The sequence below is a fragment of the Hippocampus zosterae genome, chromosome 3, assembly GCF_025434085.1.
Source record: "Hippocampus zosterae strain Florida chromosome 3, ASM2543408v3, whole genome shotgun sequence".
NCBI lineage: Eukaryota > Metazoa > Chordata > Actinopteri > Syngnathiformes > Syngnathidae > Hippocampus > Hippocampus zosterae.
Window position 1 is genome coordinate 15746212 of NC_067453.1, and position 18432 is coordinate 15764643.

General features: G+C 43.6%; 1 protein-coding gene across 8 annotated transcripts in view; it reads left to right on the plus strand.

Annotated features, from left to right (window-relative positions):
• Window positions 1-18432, plus strand: part of pclob (piccolo presynaptic cytomatrix protein b) — a 62709-nt gene that overhangs the window by 23136 nt on the left and 21141 nt on the right. For 4 of the 8 annotated variants that reach the window (XM_052060190.1, XM_052060188.1, XM_052060187.1 and 1 more), the window contains 11 exons: window positions 125-1201; window positions 3911-4621; window positions 4724-11120; window positions 11459-13023; window positions 13109-13374; window positions 13716-14547; window positions 14643-15669; window positions 16401-16469; window positions 16813-16839; window positions 17719-17807; window positions 18341-18416. In XM_052060190.1, the coding sequence (XP_051916150.1) occupies window positions 125-1201; window positions 3911-4621; window positions 4724-11120; window positions 11459-13023; window positions 13109-13374; window positions 13716-14547; window positions 14643-15669; window positions 16401-16469; window positions 16813-16839; window positions 17719-17807; window positions 18341-18416 (12136 nt within the window). Of the gene's footprint in view, window positions 1-124; window positions 1202-3910; window positions 4622-4723; window positions 11121-11458; window positions 13024-13108; window positions 13375-13715; window positions 14548-14642; window positions 15670-16400; window positions 16470-16812; window positions 16840-17718; window positions 17808-18340; window positions 18417-18432 lie in introns of those variants that run through there. The other 4 variants (XM_052060189.1, XM_052060191.1, XM_052060192.1 and 1 more) reach the window with 4 other exon arrangements.

An 18432-nucleotide genomic window follows, 5' to 3' on the forward strand; every position in this document is an offset into this window, starting at 1 on the left:
GGATAGAGTCCACCTCTTTCCCTCAAGTCAGCTGGGATGCGTTGCATGCTGTAAACATTGTTTATCCTGAAATATCATTGCTAGCTCGTGTTACCAAACTCTTAATGTTTTTCTTTTTTTAAAGGCACAAGAATGGCTTTGTCTGAATTGTCAGATGGAGAGAGCACTTGTAGACGCTGAGCCCACAAGCTCTTCTGCAATGAAACCACAGCTCTCACCAGTCAAGATTGCTCCCCCAACATCAGAACAAAAAGATACAGTTGTCCAGCCAGAGAAATTGTTAATAATAAAAGAGGGCAATCAAATGGAGAATAAGGCTCCCCACGAACTAACACCAAAAAATACTGATTCATTGCAACAAGGTACAATGCCAAAGCCAAAAGAGCCTTCAGGAAGTCACCAAGGAAGGGCTCAGGATTTGGCGAAGCAATCACAACTGTCCGGAAAACCACAAGAGGAAGATGATTCTATAACCCCAAACCCAGAAGCCAAGGAAGTTGCTGCAAAACAAGCAAAAGACAAAACATCTCAAAAGCCTTCAAAATCCCCAAATCTTCCTGTCAGTTCCACACCAACGGCTGTGTCTACAAGGAGGGACTCTGGGGATGTTTCCCAAACTCCAAAATCAGAGGTAAAGTCCATTGCAGCAAAACCGGCAGATGGAAAATCACCTCAACAGCCTTCTAAATCCCCAACTGCTCCTGTCAAATCCACACCACAAACAGCTGTGTCTGCAAAGGAGTCTACAGGGTTCTTTGGATTTGGTACCCCTAAAATGCAACCTGCTCCTGCTGTTAAGTCTGCTGAGAGTGTTACTGGCAAAATGTTCGGTTTTGGCTCCTCTATTTTTAGCTCAGCATCCACATTGATTACATCTGCTGTTCAAGATGAGACTAAAACTACTCCCACAGTCTCTCTGAAGATGCCCCCTGCAAAGGCTGCACCAAAACCACAAGCGTCTCAACAAGCCAAACCTGCCTCAACAGCTCAATCTAAAGTAGAGACGAAGCCATTCGAAGCCACAGAACTAGCAGGAGGCCTCAAAGAAGATATTCACAAAGCGGACATATCTACCTGTCCGCTCTGTAAGGTTGAACTCAACGTGGCCTCCAAGGACCCTCCCAATTCCAACATTTGTACTGAATGCAAGATCCTTGTGTGTAACCTCTGTGGATTTAACCCCATGCCTCAGACAGGAGAGGTAAGTGCAATAACTTCAAGGACCTCTCTGACTTCTAAGCATGCAACATTATGACCTGATTGAACATTTAGTAACCCCTAACTACTTCTGTAAACATTATAGTCAGTCACTGTCTTTTATTTGTATTCCTTGCAAGCAGCAGCCACATGCATTATGCACCGCCCACCCAACCTGCTCAAATTAGTCTAATTTCAGGCTATAAAAATAGGCTGTAAAGTGCTCTGTATGTGTTTTTTTTTTCCCCTGGGATAGTTTGATGAAAAAAAAAGTTGCTGACTTGTTTTTCGGACACCTGGGAACTGGACAAAAATACATAATATTTTGCATTGTCTGTTTGCATTTTTGAGTGACAACGGGTAGTTTCCGCCATTGTGTGTAAGAAGTCCAGACCATTCAGGTGCTGCCATTACATACAGAAACATCGTTCATGTCTTCAGCAGACACCAGGAAACACATAAACTCTATTAAGGTGGTTGTGCAAGAGCATTAGCGAGATGGGAGCAGAGACTACAGCGCGGGCGTAGTTGCCAAACCCCGTGACATATTTGAGTTGGCAAAGTCATGTGATATGCCAATAAAGCAGACATGAGGCAGATTACGTCAAAGACGACATTACGTTCGAGCAGGAGAGATTTCCTCTCGAGCCATCTGCTCTATTGCTTGGATCAGTGGTAGCACGTAATTCTTCAATTTCTTTTTTATTCTACCTGGGTGGGCATGTGCCAATTTTGTGAGCACACTCATTCCACAGACTGCAAATTGCTACTTGCTGTGCTTTCCATATTCAATCTTTCATGTTCAGCTGTAATGTTTTTCTGAGAAAAATGAATGCTAGGAAACACATTGATCACCCTTTGATGTACTTGGGAAATAATTCAGGAACAGTCAAATAATAAGAATCCCAAAACATTAGGGCAGCATGATGAACTGGTTTGCATCACAATCAAATTTGTGTTTTTGAGTTTGCATGCTCTTCTCTCGTCACTGATGGTGTAATGGTACACACGTCTGAGTTGTGTGAGGGGAACGTGGGACAGATTTCCACTCAGCGACGGTGTGGATGTACTTCTGTACTCTGGCTTCCCCCCACGTTGCTCACACATTTGTTTGTGCGGTTATTGTCCTCCAAGATACATATTCCGGATATTGTAAACAGTGACCAACCCTAAAATTGGATTCCATAATTATGTAATTGTCATATAGCAGTCACCAGAGAAGGGAAAGCCTCAGACAGAGTGTGGTTGTATGGATGATCTGTGTAACATCGAGATGTTTTGTACCCCTTCTCAAAACTGCCTGAATACACCTAAAAATGTGAAGTCACTTATTTTATACCAGGAAAGAGCTTGGCTTTGGTCGTAGGTCAGAGGATTGAAAGGCTTGAAAGATGTGAGTGCCGGGAGCGCACCTCTCCATTTGATCCTTTTGATTGCTTCAGCCCATGCCAACAAATAGCCTGCAAAGTGACTGCTGTCTTGATAAGTAGGGCACACGTGTGTCACGCTTATGTCTGTGAGGACGATGGAAAGATTAAACTCAGCTGAAGGTTTTCATTTACCTTTGGACAAAAATGGTTCTGTATTCAATGTGTGCTCATTATATGAGCCAGAAGAGGAAATACCACTTGCTGTTATATCCCGGTGGCAATGTCCATGCTCGCCTTTAGGCACAGATTAATTGTGTTTGAGTTCGAGGAGACTCCTTTATTGGAAAGTGTATTTTTAACTTGCCTGTCTAGGATTGGTCTGGACCACTTGGATTAGCACTAGCTATAAACCTTATATGAATCGCATTGGCTGTCAACCTTTAGCTATTTTTGACTGCATTGTTGAATAAAGTAAAACTAAAGTGATGCATGTACAACGTGGATGGAATGTTAAAGGCTGTCTTGAGCTCATTGAGATGCGTTTGTCTCAGTTGCGGCCACTGTAGTCCTCCACCCAACCACTGTGGTGAGTAGGAAGTTAAAGTTGCTGTTATTAGTTTTTATTATTGTTTTTTTTAAATAAACAAGTTATTCCATTGAGACTTTCTGACTGTTGTTGGGAAAATTTTGCAAAGGTCTCTATGTTTACATTGCTTTTATCATCTGCAATGGTGCATATTTTAATTAGCTAAATCATTTTTAACTTCTATTCTTTGGGTTTATATGCCTGACATTGTATTGTTTTTAATGTTTTCAATGTTAATTGTTGTAATCATATATTTCCTTCCCCTCAATAGTATCTGTATTAAAGAAACTGGCATTTTCTTTTTTCTTTTTTTTGCAAAGCACTCTCTGTCTATTAGAGATCAATAGGCCAACACTGTGTGTGTGCATGTGCGTGTGTGTACACGGCGGGCAGGAGTTATAGAGTTGTGCTCTGTCTGGGATGCGGAAAGCCAAGCATATCCAATTGTGCCAAAGGAAAGTCTGCCAGAAAATCAATAGCAAACTTGCCACCCTCTTTGGCAGTAGCAGCGGGCAATCACGAATCAAAGCTTTCGTGTCAATATAGTCCAATAGTGTATATATCCTTGAATTAATGTTAGATATTTCAGCTCACAGTGAAGCCCATTTGATTGTTGATTTGATTGTTATGAGATAACTTTCCAACCTTTGTGAGCACTGAAGGATGTTCTCTCACATACAGTATGTATAAGTGACACAAGTAGCTCATGAGGCATTTTAGTGATGGTGTAATATGCTGTGTTTATGTTTTATTCCAGAAACAGTGGTTGTGTCTCAACTGCCACACGCAGAAGGCTTTGTTGGGACAACTGGGAGACTCAGGGAAAATCTCTCAACCTTCACCTATATCGGCACCACAAGAGACCCAAGCCATACTTGTTACCAAAAACATAGAGCCCAAGCCAGCCTCTGCGAAGGCGGATTCCGCAGATGTTATTAAAAAAACACCTATCATGACGACCTCCACCAAGATGGTTCCAACAACAAAAGAGGTATCCCCAGTGTTGGTAAATTCGACAAAGTTGGAACATGAGCCTTTACTTGTACCCAAAGCAGTGAAGGTTACACCTGTTGAAGAGGAAACCAAGGATTTAGTTGAACCTGCAGTAGAACCTGTTCAACCAAAGGTGGTCTCTGGGCCTACATTGCCAAGCACAGATATTTCCAAAAGTCCAACAGTTGAGAGAAAAGAAGAATTTCAGAAAGCAGAGGCAAGTGGGAAAGAAATTCCTCAAATATCAAAATCAGAAATAACAGATGAAACAAGGTTGGTCTCTTCAGAGCAGATTGCTGTCAAAATACCAAATGATCAAAGCCACGTTCATGAACAGGCTCAAGAACCATCAGAAGTTCCACAGTTGACACCAACTGAAAGCCATAAAGTTGTTGAAATGCCAACTGAAATGAACACTAATGTCACCCTCTTTCCAAAGCCACAATTAGAATCTACAAAGGATTTGTCCATGAAAGTAAGAATAGTTTGTTTTTGCATGTATGACTGTGTTTACCATTGCCAAAAATAATCACAAATGATTTTATTTAAGTGTTTCTTTTTTGTTCTTCTATTTTAGGTGGGAGATGCAGCCATAGAGTCTTTAAAATTTGAAAAATCTCAAGCTGAATTTGAGAACCAAGTTGTGCCCAAGGCATTTCCCAAGACATCCTCTAAAGCTGAAGAAGACTCTCAACCTCATATTTTACCCTTATCAGAGGAACTAAATATGGAGCAGGGGGGGTGCAGTGTGACTAAAAATGACACAGAGGAAGAGAAAATCTTACTGGTTAAGAAGGCTGTTGGAAGTGAGAAAAGGCGACTTAGTTTCCCAGCAATGGAAGAGAGCAGCGGCAGTGATTTCACACCTTCCCCTTCCCCTGAGGTTCAGAGGAGGAGGCTGAAGGTGACCAGTGTGTCATCTTTCAGTGAAGAGATCAAAACGGAAAGTGCTGACTCATCTGTAGAAGATGAAGACTTCATCCGCAGTCAGACCCTTGGTATGGGAGGCAAAGAGGAAATGTCTCTCTCAGAGGATGACAAAGAAAGGAAATTGTCCAATGAAGAAGTTGTCAAGAGAGCCGTGCTTGATAATGCCTCCATGAAACGCAAATCACTCTCAAGCAAAGGTAGCGCAGATAATGAAGGCTCACTAATATGGACCAAATCCCCTCTAATGACGAGCAATGCAACTAAAAATGATACAATTCCCACCGCAACTTTAAAGAAAGCTATTCCGGTCATCAGACATAGACAAAGCACTGATGAAGAGGTAGAGAGCTTTACTGAATCTCTGTCAAAGGGCTCATCTAGCGTGCATGCCTCTAGCTTCACTCCAGGGTCGTCACCTACGTCTGCATCATCGCTGGAGGAGGACAGTGATAGCAGTACGAGTCACAGGAGGATTAGCGGGGACAAACAGTACCGCAAGGGTAAACACAGGCATGCGACCCAGCAACTCCCCACCATCGAAGACTCCTCGGAGGAAGAGAAATCTCGCAAAGAAAAGAGCCAACTTAACGTGCATGGCCGTTTGTCACCAAATCAAGGTGCTTCCTCTGCAGAGGATCTTAGACCAGTCGCGGCAAGGGATGACATTGGTAAAACATCTGGTTCTGAGTACTTGGCCAGCATTGAATCAGAGCCAGAAGCAAGACAGGCTGTACAGAGAGGAGGCAAACCGTCTCCAACAGTGATACCATACACTCCATCTGAGACATTTGAAGAGAAGGAAACCATTTTAAAATCATTAAAGAGTGCAGAAGAAGCATATGAAGACATTCTCCAGAAGGCCAAAGCTATCCCAGGTGATAGTCCTCCAGGTGTGGAGCCACTTTATGGTGGCATGTCGATTGAAGACTATCTTTATGAATCCTTGGTTGAGGAACCTGAGATAATGATGACAGGCTTTCAAGACATTGAAGCAAAACAGGAAGTCAGTTCTCAATATTTGAAGAAACTCAGGTCTCCAGAGGAGGTTTATGAAGAGATGATGGAAAAAAAGAGGGAATTGATGATGATCGAACAAGAGTTTAAGCAGGCCCAGACAGCATTGGAATCTGGCTCATCCATCTGTCCTCCAGAACCAGAGACCTGTGTTATAATCATACCCACGGAAGCCGTATCACACACTGGAGAAAGCATGACGCCTGAAAGTGACAGAGCTTCTGATGAAGCTCCAGTCAAGAAGAAAAAACGGCCAGCACCACCACGCCCCAGTGAACCTCCAAAACGAACTGAGGTGACCGTTGTTCCGAGCATGACATCTGGCTCTATAGGTTTTGTTCGACCAATGATACCTCTTGATCCTGCACTTAGAAAGGCACTTTTCCCCATACCTGATCTCAAAATTACACAGTGTTCATCAGGGGAGGAAGAGGATGACAGTCTACCAGATGAGTATGGTGTTGGCATTTCATCGGACATTACCCCAAGTGATGATTCTGAAAATAAAGATGATCAATCTATAAGCCCACCTTTGTTTGAGAAAGCTGAGATGGAACCGACATCCGTGGTCTGTGAAATCCCAGAAGCAAAACCTATTCCAACTCCAATATTGGCCCCAGAACTGACCACTATACCTTCCCCTGTATCGCCACAGTCACCACCAACTTCACCGGCCTCACCTGATTCCAGCATGGAATCTAATGCCACTTCTTCATCCTCCTACCAAGCTCAAACACCTCAATCATCAGACTCAACTCCTCTGTCTACACCTACAAGTTATTTCTTAACTCAAACCCCACGTGAGTCTTCACCACTTATTTCCACTAAAGGTGAAGTATCTTCTAGAGAATGCTCTGCAGTTATAGTTGCAATTCCAGATGTGATGTCTGATCCATCAAAAGTTGATTCAGCCGAACTGGTCCAAGCTAAGTCATCTGTTCCTGTACCTTCAATCTCAGCCTCGGGGGAGACTCCTCCTCCAGTTATAGTTGAAATGCCATACCTGGTTTCATCTCCCTCTCAAATGCCCACTGAGGTGCTACAGGAGCTACAGGCCTCAGCTTCAAGACCAGAAGATGTCACTGTCACAGCCAAGCCGAGGGCTCAATTTACTGAGTCACCAGCTCCAAGCATTATTCAAGGTTCTGTTCCATCTCCTGCTCTTCCAGCTACTTCCACTGTCACTCCTGTAACAGACCATGAGCCAGTAATTGTCCAGATGCCAGACCTAGTTTCAACTACATCTCCATTCTCAATGCAAACATCTACGTCACAACCAATCACAACAATCACAGCCCCGCCACAACCTAATGTTGTACACTCAGTCCAACCAACTGCCACATCAATGTTCCCTGTATCCATCCCTTCAACTACGATTGTCAAAAAGAAAGTCCCACCGCTCCCTCCACCTCGGTCAACATCAGTTTCACTACCTGAGCGATGTGGAGTGAGGTTACCGATCAGGGGTACTCAGCAGGTCTCCACTCTTGTGACTTCCACGATCACTGCAGGAGAAACTGTTGCAGCCCAGCCAATGCAGTCTGTAGTTGTAGATATACAGCCACGAATGGAAGATATGAAACCAGATGATGTGGCTGTAGCTCAAATAGTGACCCCAACAAGAGCAGGGCATGTGGTCATCATAGTGCCAAGTGTGGAAAACATGTCTCGGATTTGCCAAACTCCTCAAGACAGCACACAATCTTCTTCTGCATCTGAGGTACCTATTAGTCAAACAGTCCCACATCATGTGGTTGAGAGTACAACCACATTTTCAACATTACCATTTACCGTGGTTTCAGCTGTTCCACCACTCCCATCTAAACCTTTTGTGGGAACTAATGTTTTAGAAATGGGTGAAATACCTTTAGCCGAGAAGCTTCCACCACCCCCTTCCCTACCAAAGCCCACTATTTATCCAAAGCCACAAGTTCCTGGTTCAGCAGCAGGATTCCAGGTTTCTGTTACAATAGCTGGCACTAGTCCTTCCTCCAAGGCTCCTCCACCAATACCACCTAAGCCTGTAATAATTCCAGCTGGACTCGTTTTCAGCCACAAGCCAGGAGAACGTGTCAAACCACCTCTTGTTGTTGCAACAAAAGCTGCAACGCTACCTAGGACCAAAGCACCTCCAAATGCCCTGTCACTTAGCTTGACTCGACCTGTGGAGAGTAAGTCAGGGGCAACATCTCCTAAGTCGCCATTATCTCCCAGACATGCCAAATGTTTGAAAACATATGTCGTAATAACTCTGCCATCTGAGCCTGGCTCTCCAACAGAAGTGATAACAGTGCAGGCACCAATAAGACGAGGATCTATACCAGCTACAAAAGGGCCAGGGGTTCGAACAACGCCTTCAGAGCAGAAAACACCCAGTGAAACATTTTCATCCCCGGCCACTGTAAGGAGAGCATCTGTACCTGCCATAAGGCATCCACCCCCAATATCCATAGCTTCAACTGTTCCATTAGAAGAAATGGCACCCAATAATACTGTGGTCTCTAAAATGCAGTCTCAAAGGGATTACTTTGTGACATACGTTGATCAAGAAATACCAATTGAGGCCAGTAGTGTAGCAGACCCAATAATGAAGCCATATACACCTGTGGTAATGCAGCAACAGCAAGCCGTTTATCAGCCCTTGTCATCAACAACAATGCAAGAAAACATCATTGGGGCTTCAGCAATAACTGCACAGAGTAAAGCCCTTGCAACATCACAATCTGACTCCTATGTCACTCAACATCCAAAGATAGTCTCAATAGGCAAAGCACTTTCGCAAGAGATTTTAGCTGATGCTGAAGTTCCCGTGGCTCAACGACAAACACTGCCAATCCAACAGCCTGTGACACAACATGTTTCAATAGTGTTAGAACCCAGATTAACTTCCGATGTACTAACTGCCCAAGAAAATATGTGCAGAGTATACGGCAACGCTCTTCGTCCACAGCATGAAATTGAAATAGGAAACGCACAACCACGACCTGAAATGGCTAGTGAAACCATTATCACAGAGACAGCACCGAGGTCACCAATGGCAATGACTCAACATCTTCCTGCAGCAACTCATCCCTATTCTGCAGCCGGTTCGAGAATCCCTCATCCATCTGTGATAGAACCACAAAAGGATTATGTCATTACAATACCAGATATACCAACTTTACCTCTGATGCATCAAGAGGTTGCACTAGCTCCTGCAATACCTAATCCAGCAAATGAGTCACATGTAATCTCCCAGACAGAGGAGCCTCCTGGTTCTTACACGCCTGAAGTCTATGCCACACTTCAAATGTCAGTCATGCCATGTTCAACACCTCCACTTGAGGTCATTGCATTAACACCTGACCCTATGCATATTGCATCAATGGAGGCTGTTGTGAGACAAGCACCATTGTCATCTATGATACAATCTCAGATGGTGGTTTCAATCCCCCATGAAATTACAACTGAACAAACTTCAAGTAAAAGAAGGACATCGATATCATCCACAGGAAAGCCACCATACAGCATAAGTGAAATGATTACCTTTCCTACAGATTATGAAATGTCTCCCCAGGTTGTCAACACTGGGGCTTTTGCTGACACAAAAAGACAGTCTCTAACAATGCAGCAGCCCTTAGTAATAAGCATGCCAGCTGAAAAAGATATTCCTGGTTGTGTGCATAACAGAACAGATTCATTTCCTCCAGTTGAACCCCCACAGCAATTTACATATTCATCTGACTATGAGCACCCACTTGAGATAATAACCACAGAGGCATACACAAAGAGAACCTCAATACCTGCCGTACAGGACATCCTACCTGGTGGAGCTGTTGCTCCGATCACCATCACTAAAATTCAGCAAGAGTCCATTGAGAGCCAAGAGATTCGTGGACCCGAGAAGGTTGTCTCTAGTTTGAGTCACAAGTACTCTTCTTCAGTTTCAACGACAGGCCAGCCTGCTGAAATCCAGCCGAACTTAGTCACTCAAGTTGTCACCACAGAGGTCCAGAGAACAACAGTGTCTGTTGTCCATGAAAGGCTTCCACAGCATACTCCAACCAGCATAGCTGCCACCATAACAGATGACAGAAAATACCAATTTAAGCAAAATGAAAAGCTAATCCATCATGGGGATGTTATGGATCTACGCACCATGAAGGTTGGTGTGAAGATGACTGAGCAAGGTATGGATTTGACTCCATCTGAGTTATATCGACAGTCATCCAAAGATTCTGTGCGTCAAATCACAGCAGTGCAGCCAGAAATAGTAAATCTTAGTATTGAGGTTGTCCCTGCAACAACACTGGCTGTAGTAACTGATAGCATCACAATTGTCACATGCACAGCCACCATTGCTTCATACAGCAAGTCTCCAGCAGAGAAACCGCTAGACTTGCAGGGGCCTGTGACATCCTCGCCTCTGCCGCTCACCACATACAAACCATGCGAACCAGTCGCACAAATTGTATACAGACCAGTGAATGCCCAACCTGCCGTCACTGCTATACCATCCACAGCTCAAGACATACCAATTAATCTCTCATATGGATCACTCATCAGAGGAGGCAAACAATCAGTTACTCCTGCATCAACAGATATCAACAGTGTTCTATCTTTGGAGGCCACAGGTGCCATGGATCTGTCCAACTACAGACCTGTGAGATCTATGGTAACTTTATCCGGAACAAGTCCCGAAGTAATAACTTCTATTGTTGAGGATGATGGGACACCAGTTGACCTCACAGCTGGTAGAAGAAGTGTATGCTGTGATGTCATATACAAATTACCTTTTACTGGAAGTTGCAGAACACAACCGCCTGTCACAACTCAACCTGACAACCATTTGGACCACAGAGATGCCAACCATCAGTATGGTGGTGCGAGACAGTATGATAGCACAGGCATGAATGGTGAAAAAGCATTAATATCTGATGTCAGCCTCAAAGAGGTAGGACTCTTTCCTTATAATCCCAACAAAGACGATGACTACCTCAATGGATGTACAGATGGAGCTATAGACCTCACTGCCTCCAAACTTTCTACTGGTGAGTATCGTGACATTTCTTTTGCATGACAAATCGGATCAATATTCATAGTCACTTTTTATGTTTGCATCCTGTTGCTCTTCTTTTAAGTGTATTGTTTCATTAACTGTGTGTGATTTTTTTCCTCTTTTCTTCATACAGATGCATGTGTTTGCCTGCGTGTGCTCCCGCAATATTTTGGCTTTGCATCTTGTTAGCCAAATGACTTCAAATATGCATGTGCATGAACATGTTTCAAATCCAGATTAATTGGCCTTTAATTCGTAGACAAAATGACAATTTACAAAATGGTGTTTATTTCAAATAGTAAAAACTCTCTCCCTGATTTGTTATGGCAGGTAAAGCTCTAGACTACACTATCAAAGCTACTGCAGATTTTGCTGGGGTGATTCCCTCTTCATCTTCTCAGGACTCACTCACTGCGTTGGGTGTCTGTAGTGCTCTTAAAACTTCAGATGGAATAGTTTACTCCTCTGTCTCAGCCCCAGTTCCATCAACATATGCAGTTACCACACAACCTGGCTCCATCTTTAGCACCACCTTGGTGCCCACACAAACAATCCAGAATCAGTATTTGCGCCAACAGTTTGGCTTCATCCCAACCACAGACCAAGGTCAAATTGTCCCCTATGACCAAGGGCTACCAAAAGAGCTTCTCCCCACAGCGTTGGCTGACATCATAACAGGCTTCCCAGAAATGTACTCAGATGCCACATTGGAAGCACTCGCAGCTTCTCTAGATGCATTAGCCTCTTCTCCAATATTCCCTGGCTTAGACAGCACTAAAATGGCTCAGTACCAGATGGAGAGGGAGTTTCTAGAGCTAGAGAAACTTAAACAGCTCTGTCTAGCTGAGGAGTTAGAGTGGGAGAGACAGGAGATCCAGCGCTATCACGAACAGGAGCAGTTTATGGTGCAACAAGAGCTTGAAGAGCTCCAGGCTCTGAAACAACAGCTTCTCATGCAGCAAGAAGAAGCGCACCATGCTCATATGGTAGCCCAGCAGGAGACATATGCCCAGCAGAAAGAGCAATTGCAGCAAATCCAGCAACTCCAGCTTCAACTCCAGCGCCAGTTAGATGAGCACTATGTTAGCAGAGCTACCACAGCAAACCTCCTTGAGGCCAAGTATGCAGGAGTAGGTGACAGTGGACAATACTGGCCTGTCAAAGATGAGTCTTCAGGCCCGACTGTTGGAAAACATTTAGAGGAAAGTGAGGACCAGCATAATATAGCGAAACAGCTTCAAGACGATCAGGACACAGGAAAAAAAATAATTGACAGTGGAGTACAAACAGACGATGAAGACTCAGCCGAAAAACCGCATGCTGGAAGACGAAAGAAGAACAAAAGAAATATTGATAGCTCAGCTCAGAGTGATGATGAGGACCAAGACGAATGGGATGCTCCTGCAAAGGCCCGACGACGCTCCCGAAAACACAGCAGTGAAGGAAAACATAGTTCAAAGGTGTCCAGCATTGCTATCCAGACAGTTGCTGAGATATCTGTTCAAACTGACCACTCTGGATCTATCAAAAGACCTAAAGTCCAGATGGACACCAAGGTGGAAATAATCAAACACATCTCAGCTCCTGAAAGCTCTCAAAGAGGAGGCAGTCTGAGCTGTCAGACAGATTCAGACAGAAGGCATACACCCATTGAGGTGGGTTACAGCTCACACCTCACAACTGATGCCACGGCGAGGTCGAGAGGTTTCTATACGTCAGTGCCCCCTATATTGCATGACACATCAGTTGGAGGACAGAGAATGCTGACTGCTGACCCAAGCAGATTTTCCTCATGCCCTCGGTTGAAGCCTTGTCAGAAGTCCTTCTCTGATCCTAAATCTCTGAATCCTGCCACAGAAGACAGGATGGGTGCCTACTATGAGGATGCATATTCAGTAAGTTATAAAGTTAATTTGAATAATACATTAAGCAATCCCGATTCATATATTGGTCAATTAATTATTTTTCTACGTGTTCTAGGGGCGAGACTCCCCCTCGAGCACAGGTAAGAAGGTCAAACGGACACTCCCAAACCCACCTCCTGAGGATGACCCACTGATGGGACGCTCAGGCTACAGCACCAACTCTGCCCGCCGTCGGCTTGCTCGTAGTACTACAATGGCCCGGGCCAAGATCCTGCAGGACATTGACAAAGAGCTTGATATGGTAGAGAGGGAATCTTCAAAACTACGCAAGAAACAGGCTGAACTGGACGAAGAGGAAAAGGAAATTGATGCAAAACTACGGTGAGATGCTGTAGATTAAACAGCGAACGTTTGCTTTTGCATAGCCTGTGACACAGTCCATTAGAAGATTATGGTTTTCATCCATAATTTTGATTAATACCATTGCTCTCATCCCTCTTTTGCAATCATCCTCCCTAATCCATCTGCATGATGCCCACACTTACCTTGCTAGTTTATGGGCTAAAAGGCAACCTTGACATCAGTCTGTGAGATCACTCCAAACTCGCACATAGTATAAGGTATTTGTGTGAAAACCCATGACATTTGGTACTTTCAAAGTTTCAAAGCAATTTTCCTGAATTAAATATAAGATGATGAATGATGATACCTTATCATTGCAGGTACCTGGAGATGGGTATCAATCGGCGAAAGGAGGTCCTGCTGAAAGAGCGAGAGAAGAGGGAGAGGGCCTATCTCCAGGGGGTGGCAGAAGAAAGAGATTACATGTCAGACAGTGAGGTTAGCAACATTAGAGATGACCATAGTGACTGTCTGGATAGGCCACGCACAGCGCCGCAATCAGAGTTTGATCAGTTCATACCCCCACAGACAGAAGCTGATTCCCAGTATAACACACTCACAAGTCCCTACTCTCATTACGGCCAGTATGTTCCACAGACTCAAACCACTAGCCATTTTACCCAACATAATCTGTTTGAACCTCAGTCCGTTTACCATCAACAGGTTTCTCCGTACCAACATGTCTCAACCCTATCCCTCTCCCGTGGTCAGGATCAGACAAGCAGCTACCAGCATGCTCTGCTCTTACAAGGAAAGCAGCGTCAAACCAACCTGTCCGATTTAGAGCCCAAAATCGCCACTAACTATGAGGTCATACGTAACCAGCCTCTAATCATTGTGCCGACCTCCTCAGAAAGCGGCTTTGGTGTGGCTCATCTCGGAGGCAAGTATGGCAGCTTGGACTTGAGGCTAGGGCTCGAAGAGAGGAGCATGGCCTCTAGTCCCATGTCAAGCATCTCTGCGGATTCTTTCTACGCTGACATCGACCACCACCATGCCAGGAACTATGTGCTAATTGAGGACATAGGGGAACTCACCAAGGGGTCCACAGGATTGGGTTCCACTTGCCTGGGTTCTGGATTTAACCTCCCTGATAAAGAGCTATCCAAGGCAGACAGACTAATTAGGGCAGCAGAGGTCAGACCCACAGAGGTACACCACCATCATTTTTCTTCATAATCACCTTTGTGAACTCTTTCTCCACTTTATTTTCTGTTGTACTTACATTCCCCTTTTTCCCCCAATAGGTAGCAGATTTTTTAGGCCAATCTCAACTTCAAGAAGACAGTATGGAGGAGCCCTATGAGTTAAAGCTACTTAAGCAACAGATCAAGCAGGAATTCCGGAGAGGAACTGAAGGACTAGAACATATATCAGGCTTGGGTCTTCCCCATTATCTGTCCGGCGATAGCAGCTTTCGCCATTTCCCGAAAGGTGAAAAATATAGCATTGGAAGGCTCACACTTGAGAAGCAGGCTGCAAAACAACTCCCAGCTGCGGTGCTTTACCAGAAACAGATGAAGAACAAAAAGGCTTTAATAGACCAAAAGGCCATCACCAAATTTCCCCCTATTCAGGAGAGTCGGGATTTGGAGCCTGACTTTGGAAGCTACATGGGATCTGGAGCTTCCTCTGTTACCAACCTGGCTTCTCGGGCAAGGCTACTTCAGGATGAGATTACGTTTGGACTGAGAAAGAACTTATCTGAGCAGCAAAAGTATTTGGGCTCCTCACTGGGATCCAATCTTGTTGGGTCTCAGGGGCAATCTCTTGGCCTCGGGTCCACGATTAGGACATCTGCCCAGGATGATGGCACCTACCCAAGTGGCAGCCGTTCCAGACCATCATCTCGTCCTTCTTCTCGACCCTCCTCTGTCTACGGCTTGGATCTATCAATTAAACGGGACCTTTCCAGCTCCTCACTACGACTTAAAACTGAGGTAGATGTGTTGGACGCAGCGTTTGCTCCTGGTGTGACCAGAACAAAGCCCACCAGTTTGCCTATAAGCCATAGCCGAGGGCGTATCCCCATCGTGGCTCAGAACTCTGAGGAGGAGAGCCCCCTGAGCCCGGTGGGTCAGCCAATGGGTATGGCTCGGGCATCGGCAGGACCTCTCCCCCCAATTTCTGCCGACTCCAGGGACCAGTTTGGCTCAAGCCATTCCCTTCCAGAGGTACAACAACACATGAGGGAAGAATCTCGTACTCGCGGCTATGACCGAGATATCGCATTCATCATGGATGACTTACAAGGTGCCATGTCGGACAGTGAAGGTAAATGGAACCAGAGACCGTTACAAGAACTCGACTATGGACTTGCTTATCATGCATGCTACTGTTGAGTGATCGTATGTGTTATTCAATCATCAGTAGTTAATATAAGCACTGTTAGTTACATATTATTGTAATCCTGTACTTCTCTGTCGCGTTTAATATCATTCCATTAGTTGTGTTGCATGCTGTTCTTCTCCATTGTAATACTTCCACTTTTAATGCATAAGCTTGGGTTTATGTATGGCACAATTCAGGTATATCTTTCTATCTATCTATTTTATGATTTCATATGCATGCATTATGTTTATCATCTTTATTTTGTATGTTTTAGTTCTCCCATTATATTATGTTTGTAACTCAATAAAGTAAGCAGTAAGTTATACTATTGCCATATTGACATGTAAATTGTGTTGTTTCTTTTATCTGTGTTTGATTTTGCATCCTTGCATGTTTTTCTATACATGTTTGAGTTTCCATCCTAATAAAGTCAATGTCTTCCATATTTTCAGTTTTCCTCATTGCCATTTTACGTAGTAATCCAGATTTGGAGCTGCGAAACACATTCACACAGCAAATTAAATCAAATTCTTTATGATGATTTGAATGAGTATTCCACTCACATCACATGTAGCTTGTGGACTGTTTGTTTTTTTTCAAGGCTCCCTCTAGGCGATGAGAAGATGATTTGTGTGCTGACTCCACATATAAGTGTCAATCTGCCTTGATTACAGGACTCAGTGAGTCAGTGCTGGTGTTGAACAGAGAGGAAGCCAGAATCTTTCATGAAAGTATCGCACACGGTAGAGTATCATAGTTAACCATCTCTCAAGGCCCACTTATACAATGGTTGATGGATGAGCTTTTTCCCCTGAAGCATATCTTGTCTTTTTCATATTGCCTCTCCTTTAAGTGTGTACACAATAGCAGCTAGTTGGTTGCTGTAATTTCAAGCATGCATCATACATTGACCCCCACTTTTAATGCATGTGCCAACATACACTCCCAATACATAAGACTCAGCTTAGTTCCTTGATTTCACAGGCTGCTGCACCCATTTCTTGAAATGAAAAAAAAAAGAAAGACAAAAACAAACATATACCATTCTTTGAAACATATATAAATATATCCAATTTTGTATCCCAGTTGGAGGCCCAAACTGGAATATAGAAGGTGAGACAGCATTCCCCCATGAAGTAATTTACGGAATGCACGCCTCCATGCCGCACATCATTACTCTCCTGAATGACTGGCTTCTGTATCAGTTATGCACATTCTGACTGGATACATTCTGGAATGGCCCGCATCTCAGTGGTAGAAAGTCCCATGCCATTTAGTGGAACCCTTAGTTGCAATTCATTTTGGGAATGAACCATCAGCATCTCCTGCACTGACTCAGTCAGTATGCATCATTGGGGAATGACTTCACATCAGTAGTTCCGTAAAGCCTATGACTTCCTTTTCTGGTTGCAAGTGTTCATGTATGTTTTTTCTCACAAAGATGTGTTTGGATTGAAATTGCAATGGAAGTTATTTTCTCATTACTGTACAAAAAAAAAAAAGTCCTCAAGGTTATCATCGCTGCCGCACACCGATTATTGATAAGAATGTTTTCCTTCTAATTCTGATAAGCACTCTTAATCTGAGATACACAGTTAACAGGATAATATGTTTTATCTAACATTTATACAACTTCACAAATTCAGTGGCCGTAGGGAGAAGGGCAATCCACGAGGATAACGTTTCTTAAGAGAATAATAACACCTAAACAAAGTACCGTAGCAAGACAAGAGCAAAATCCTGAATTTCTCAAGATGTAAATGCTCACCTTGAAAAAAAACACTGTTCTGAAATGATTGCCATTATAAAAAAACTTTGACCTTCCAGATAAAAAGTTATTATTATTATTATTATCATTCTAAATCATGCCTCATACAAGAAAACAAATAACAATAAAGCCTACCTAAAGGAAAATTAATTAAAACTAGTCACCTTATCAATATTTGTTTGAACTCCTGTTGAACTTTTTAATGACTACCTCTCCTTCCCCAGCCTACCATCTGAGACAAGAGGATACTGACTGGTTTGACAAACCAAGAGAAGGACATCCACAGGCCAGACAAATGGCAGACAGGAGAGAAGTGAGTTCCAGTTTTTTTTTTAAAATGATATAAATCTACATATTGAAAACTTCAGAATGCCTATGAATACTGTACTTTGATGATAGTTAATAAATGACAAAAGAGAACTCACAGGATTATATTTGAACCTTCTGAGGCTATAAGCATCAATCCAATAGGAGAGGACAGTGACTGAAAAGCAAATTTCCAAATTAGCCAATGATGAGATGACAGAAGAACAGACCCTAAGACTGCACAACGGTGGCATGAACAGAGATTGAAAAGAAGACCGTAATGACATGAACGGTGACTGCATACATTCCAATCACTTCTTTCCCCTTGCCATGTACCCTTTAATGACAAAAATGACCAGTGACTGACAATCTGACGGTAAGGCTCGCTAATGGTGTCGTTAAAGCAGATTAAAGACCAACCAATGATGGCATGACCGGTGCCTACAAAGCAGTGGAGAAAGTTCTAACCTGTATTTTTTGTATTTTCATCCTGACTTCAAAACGATTTGTATACATGCTAGTAATTAATTTCTTTTTCAGATGAAACTGGTCCCTTACGTCTTCCCTCACACCCGTATCAAGCTCACCAGAGATCAGAAGGACTCTAGCGTGTCAGGTACAAAGTCACACAG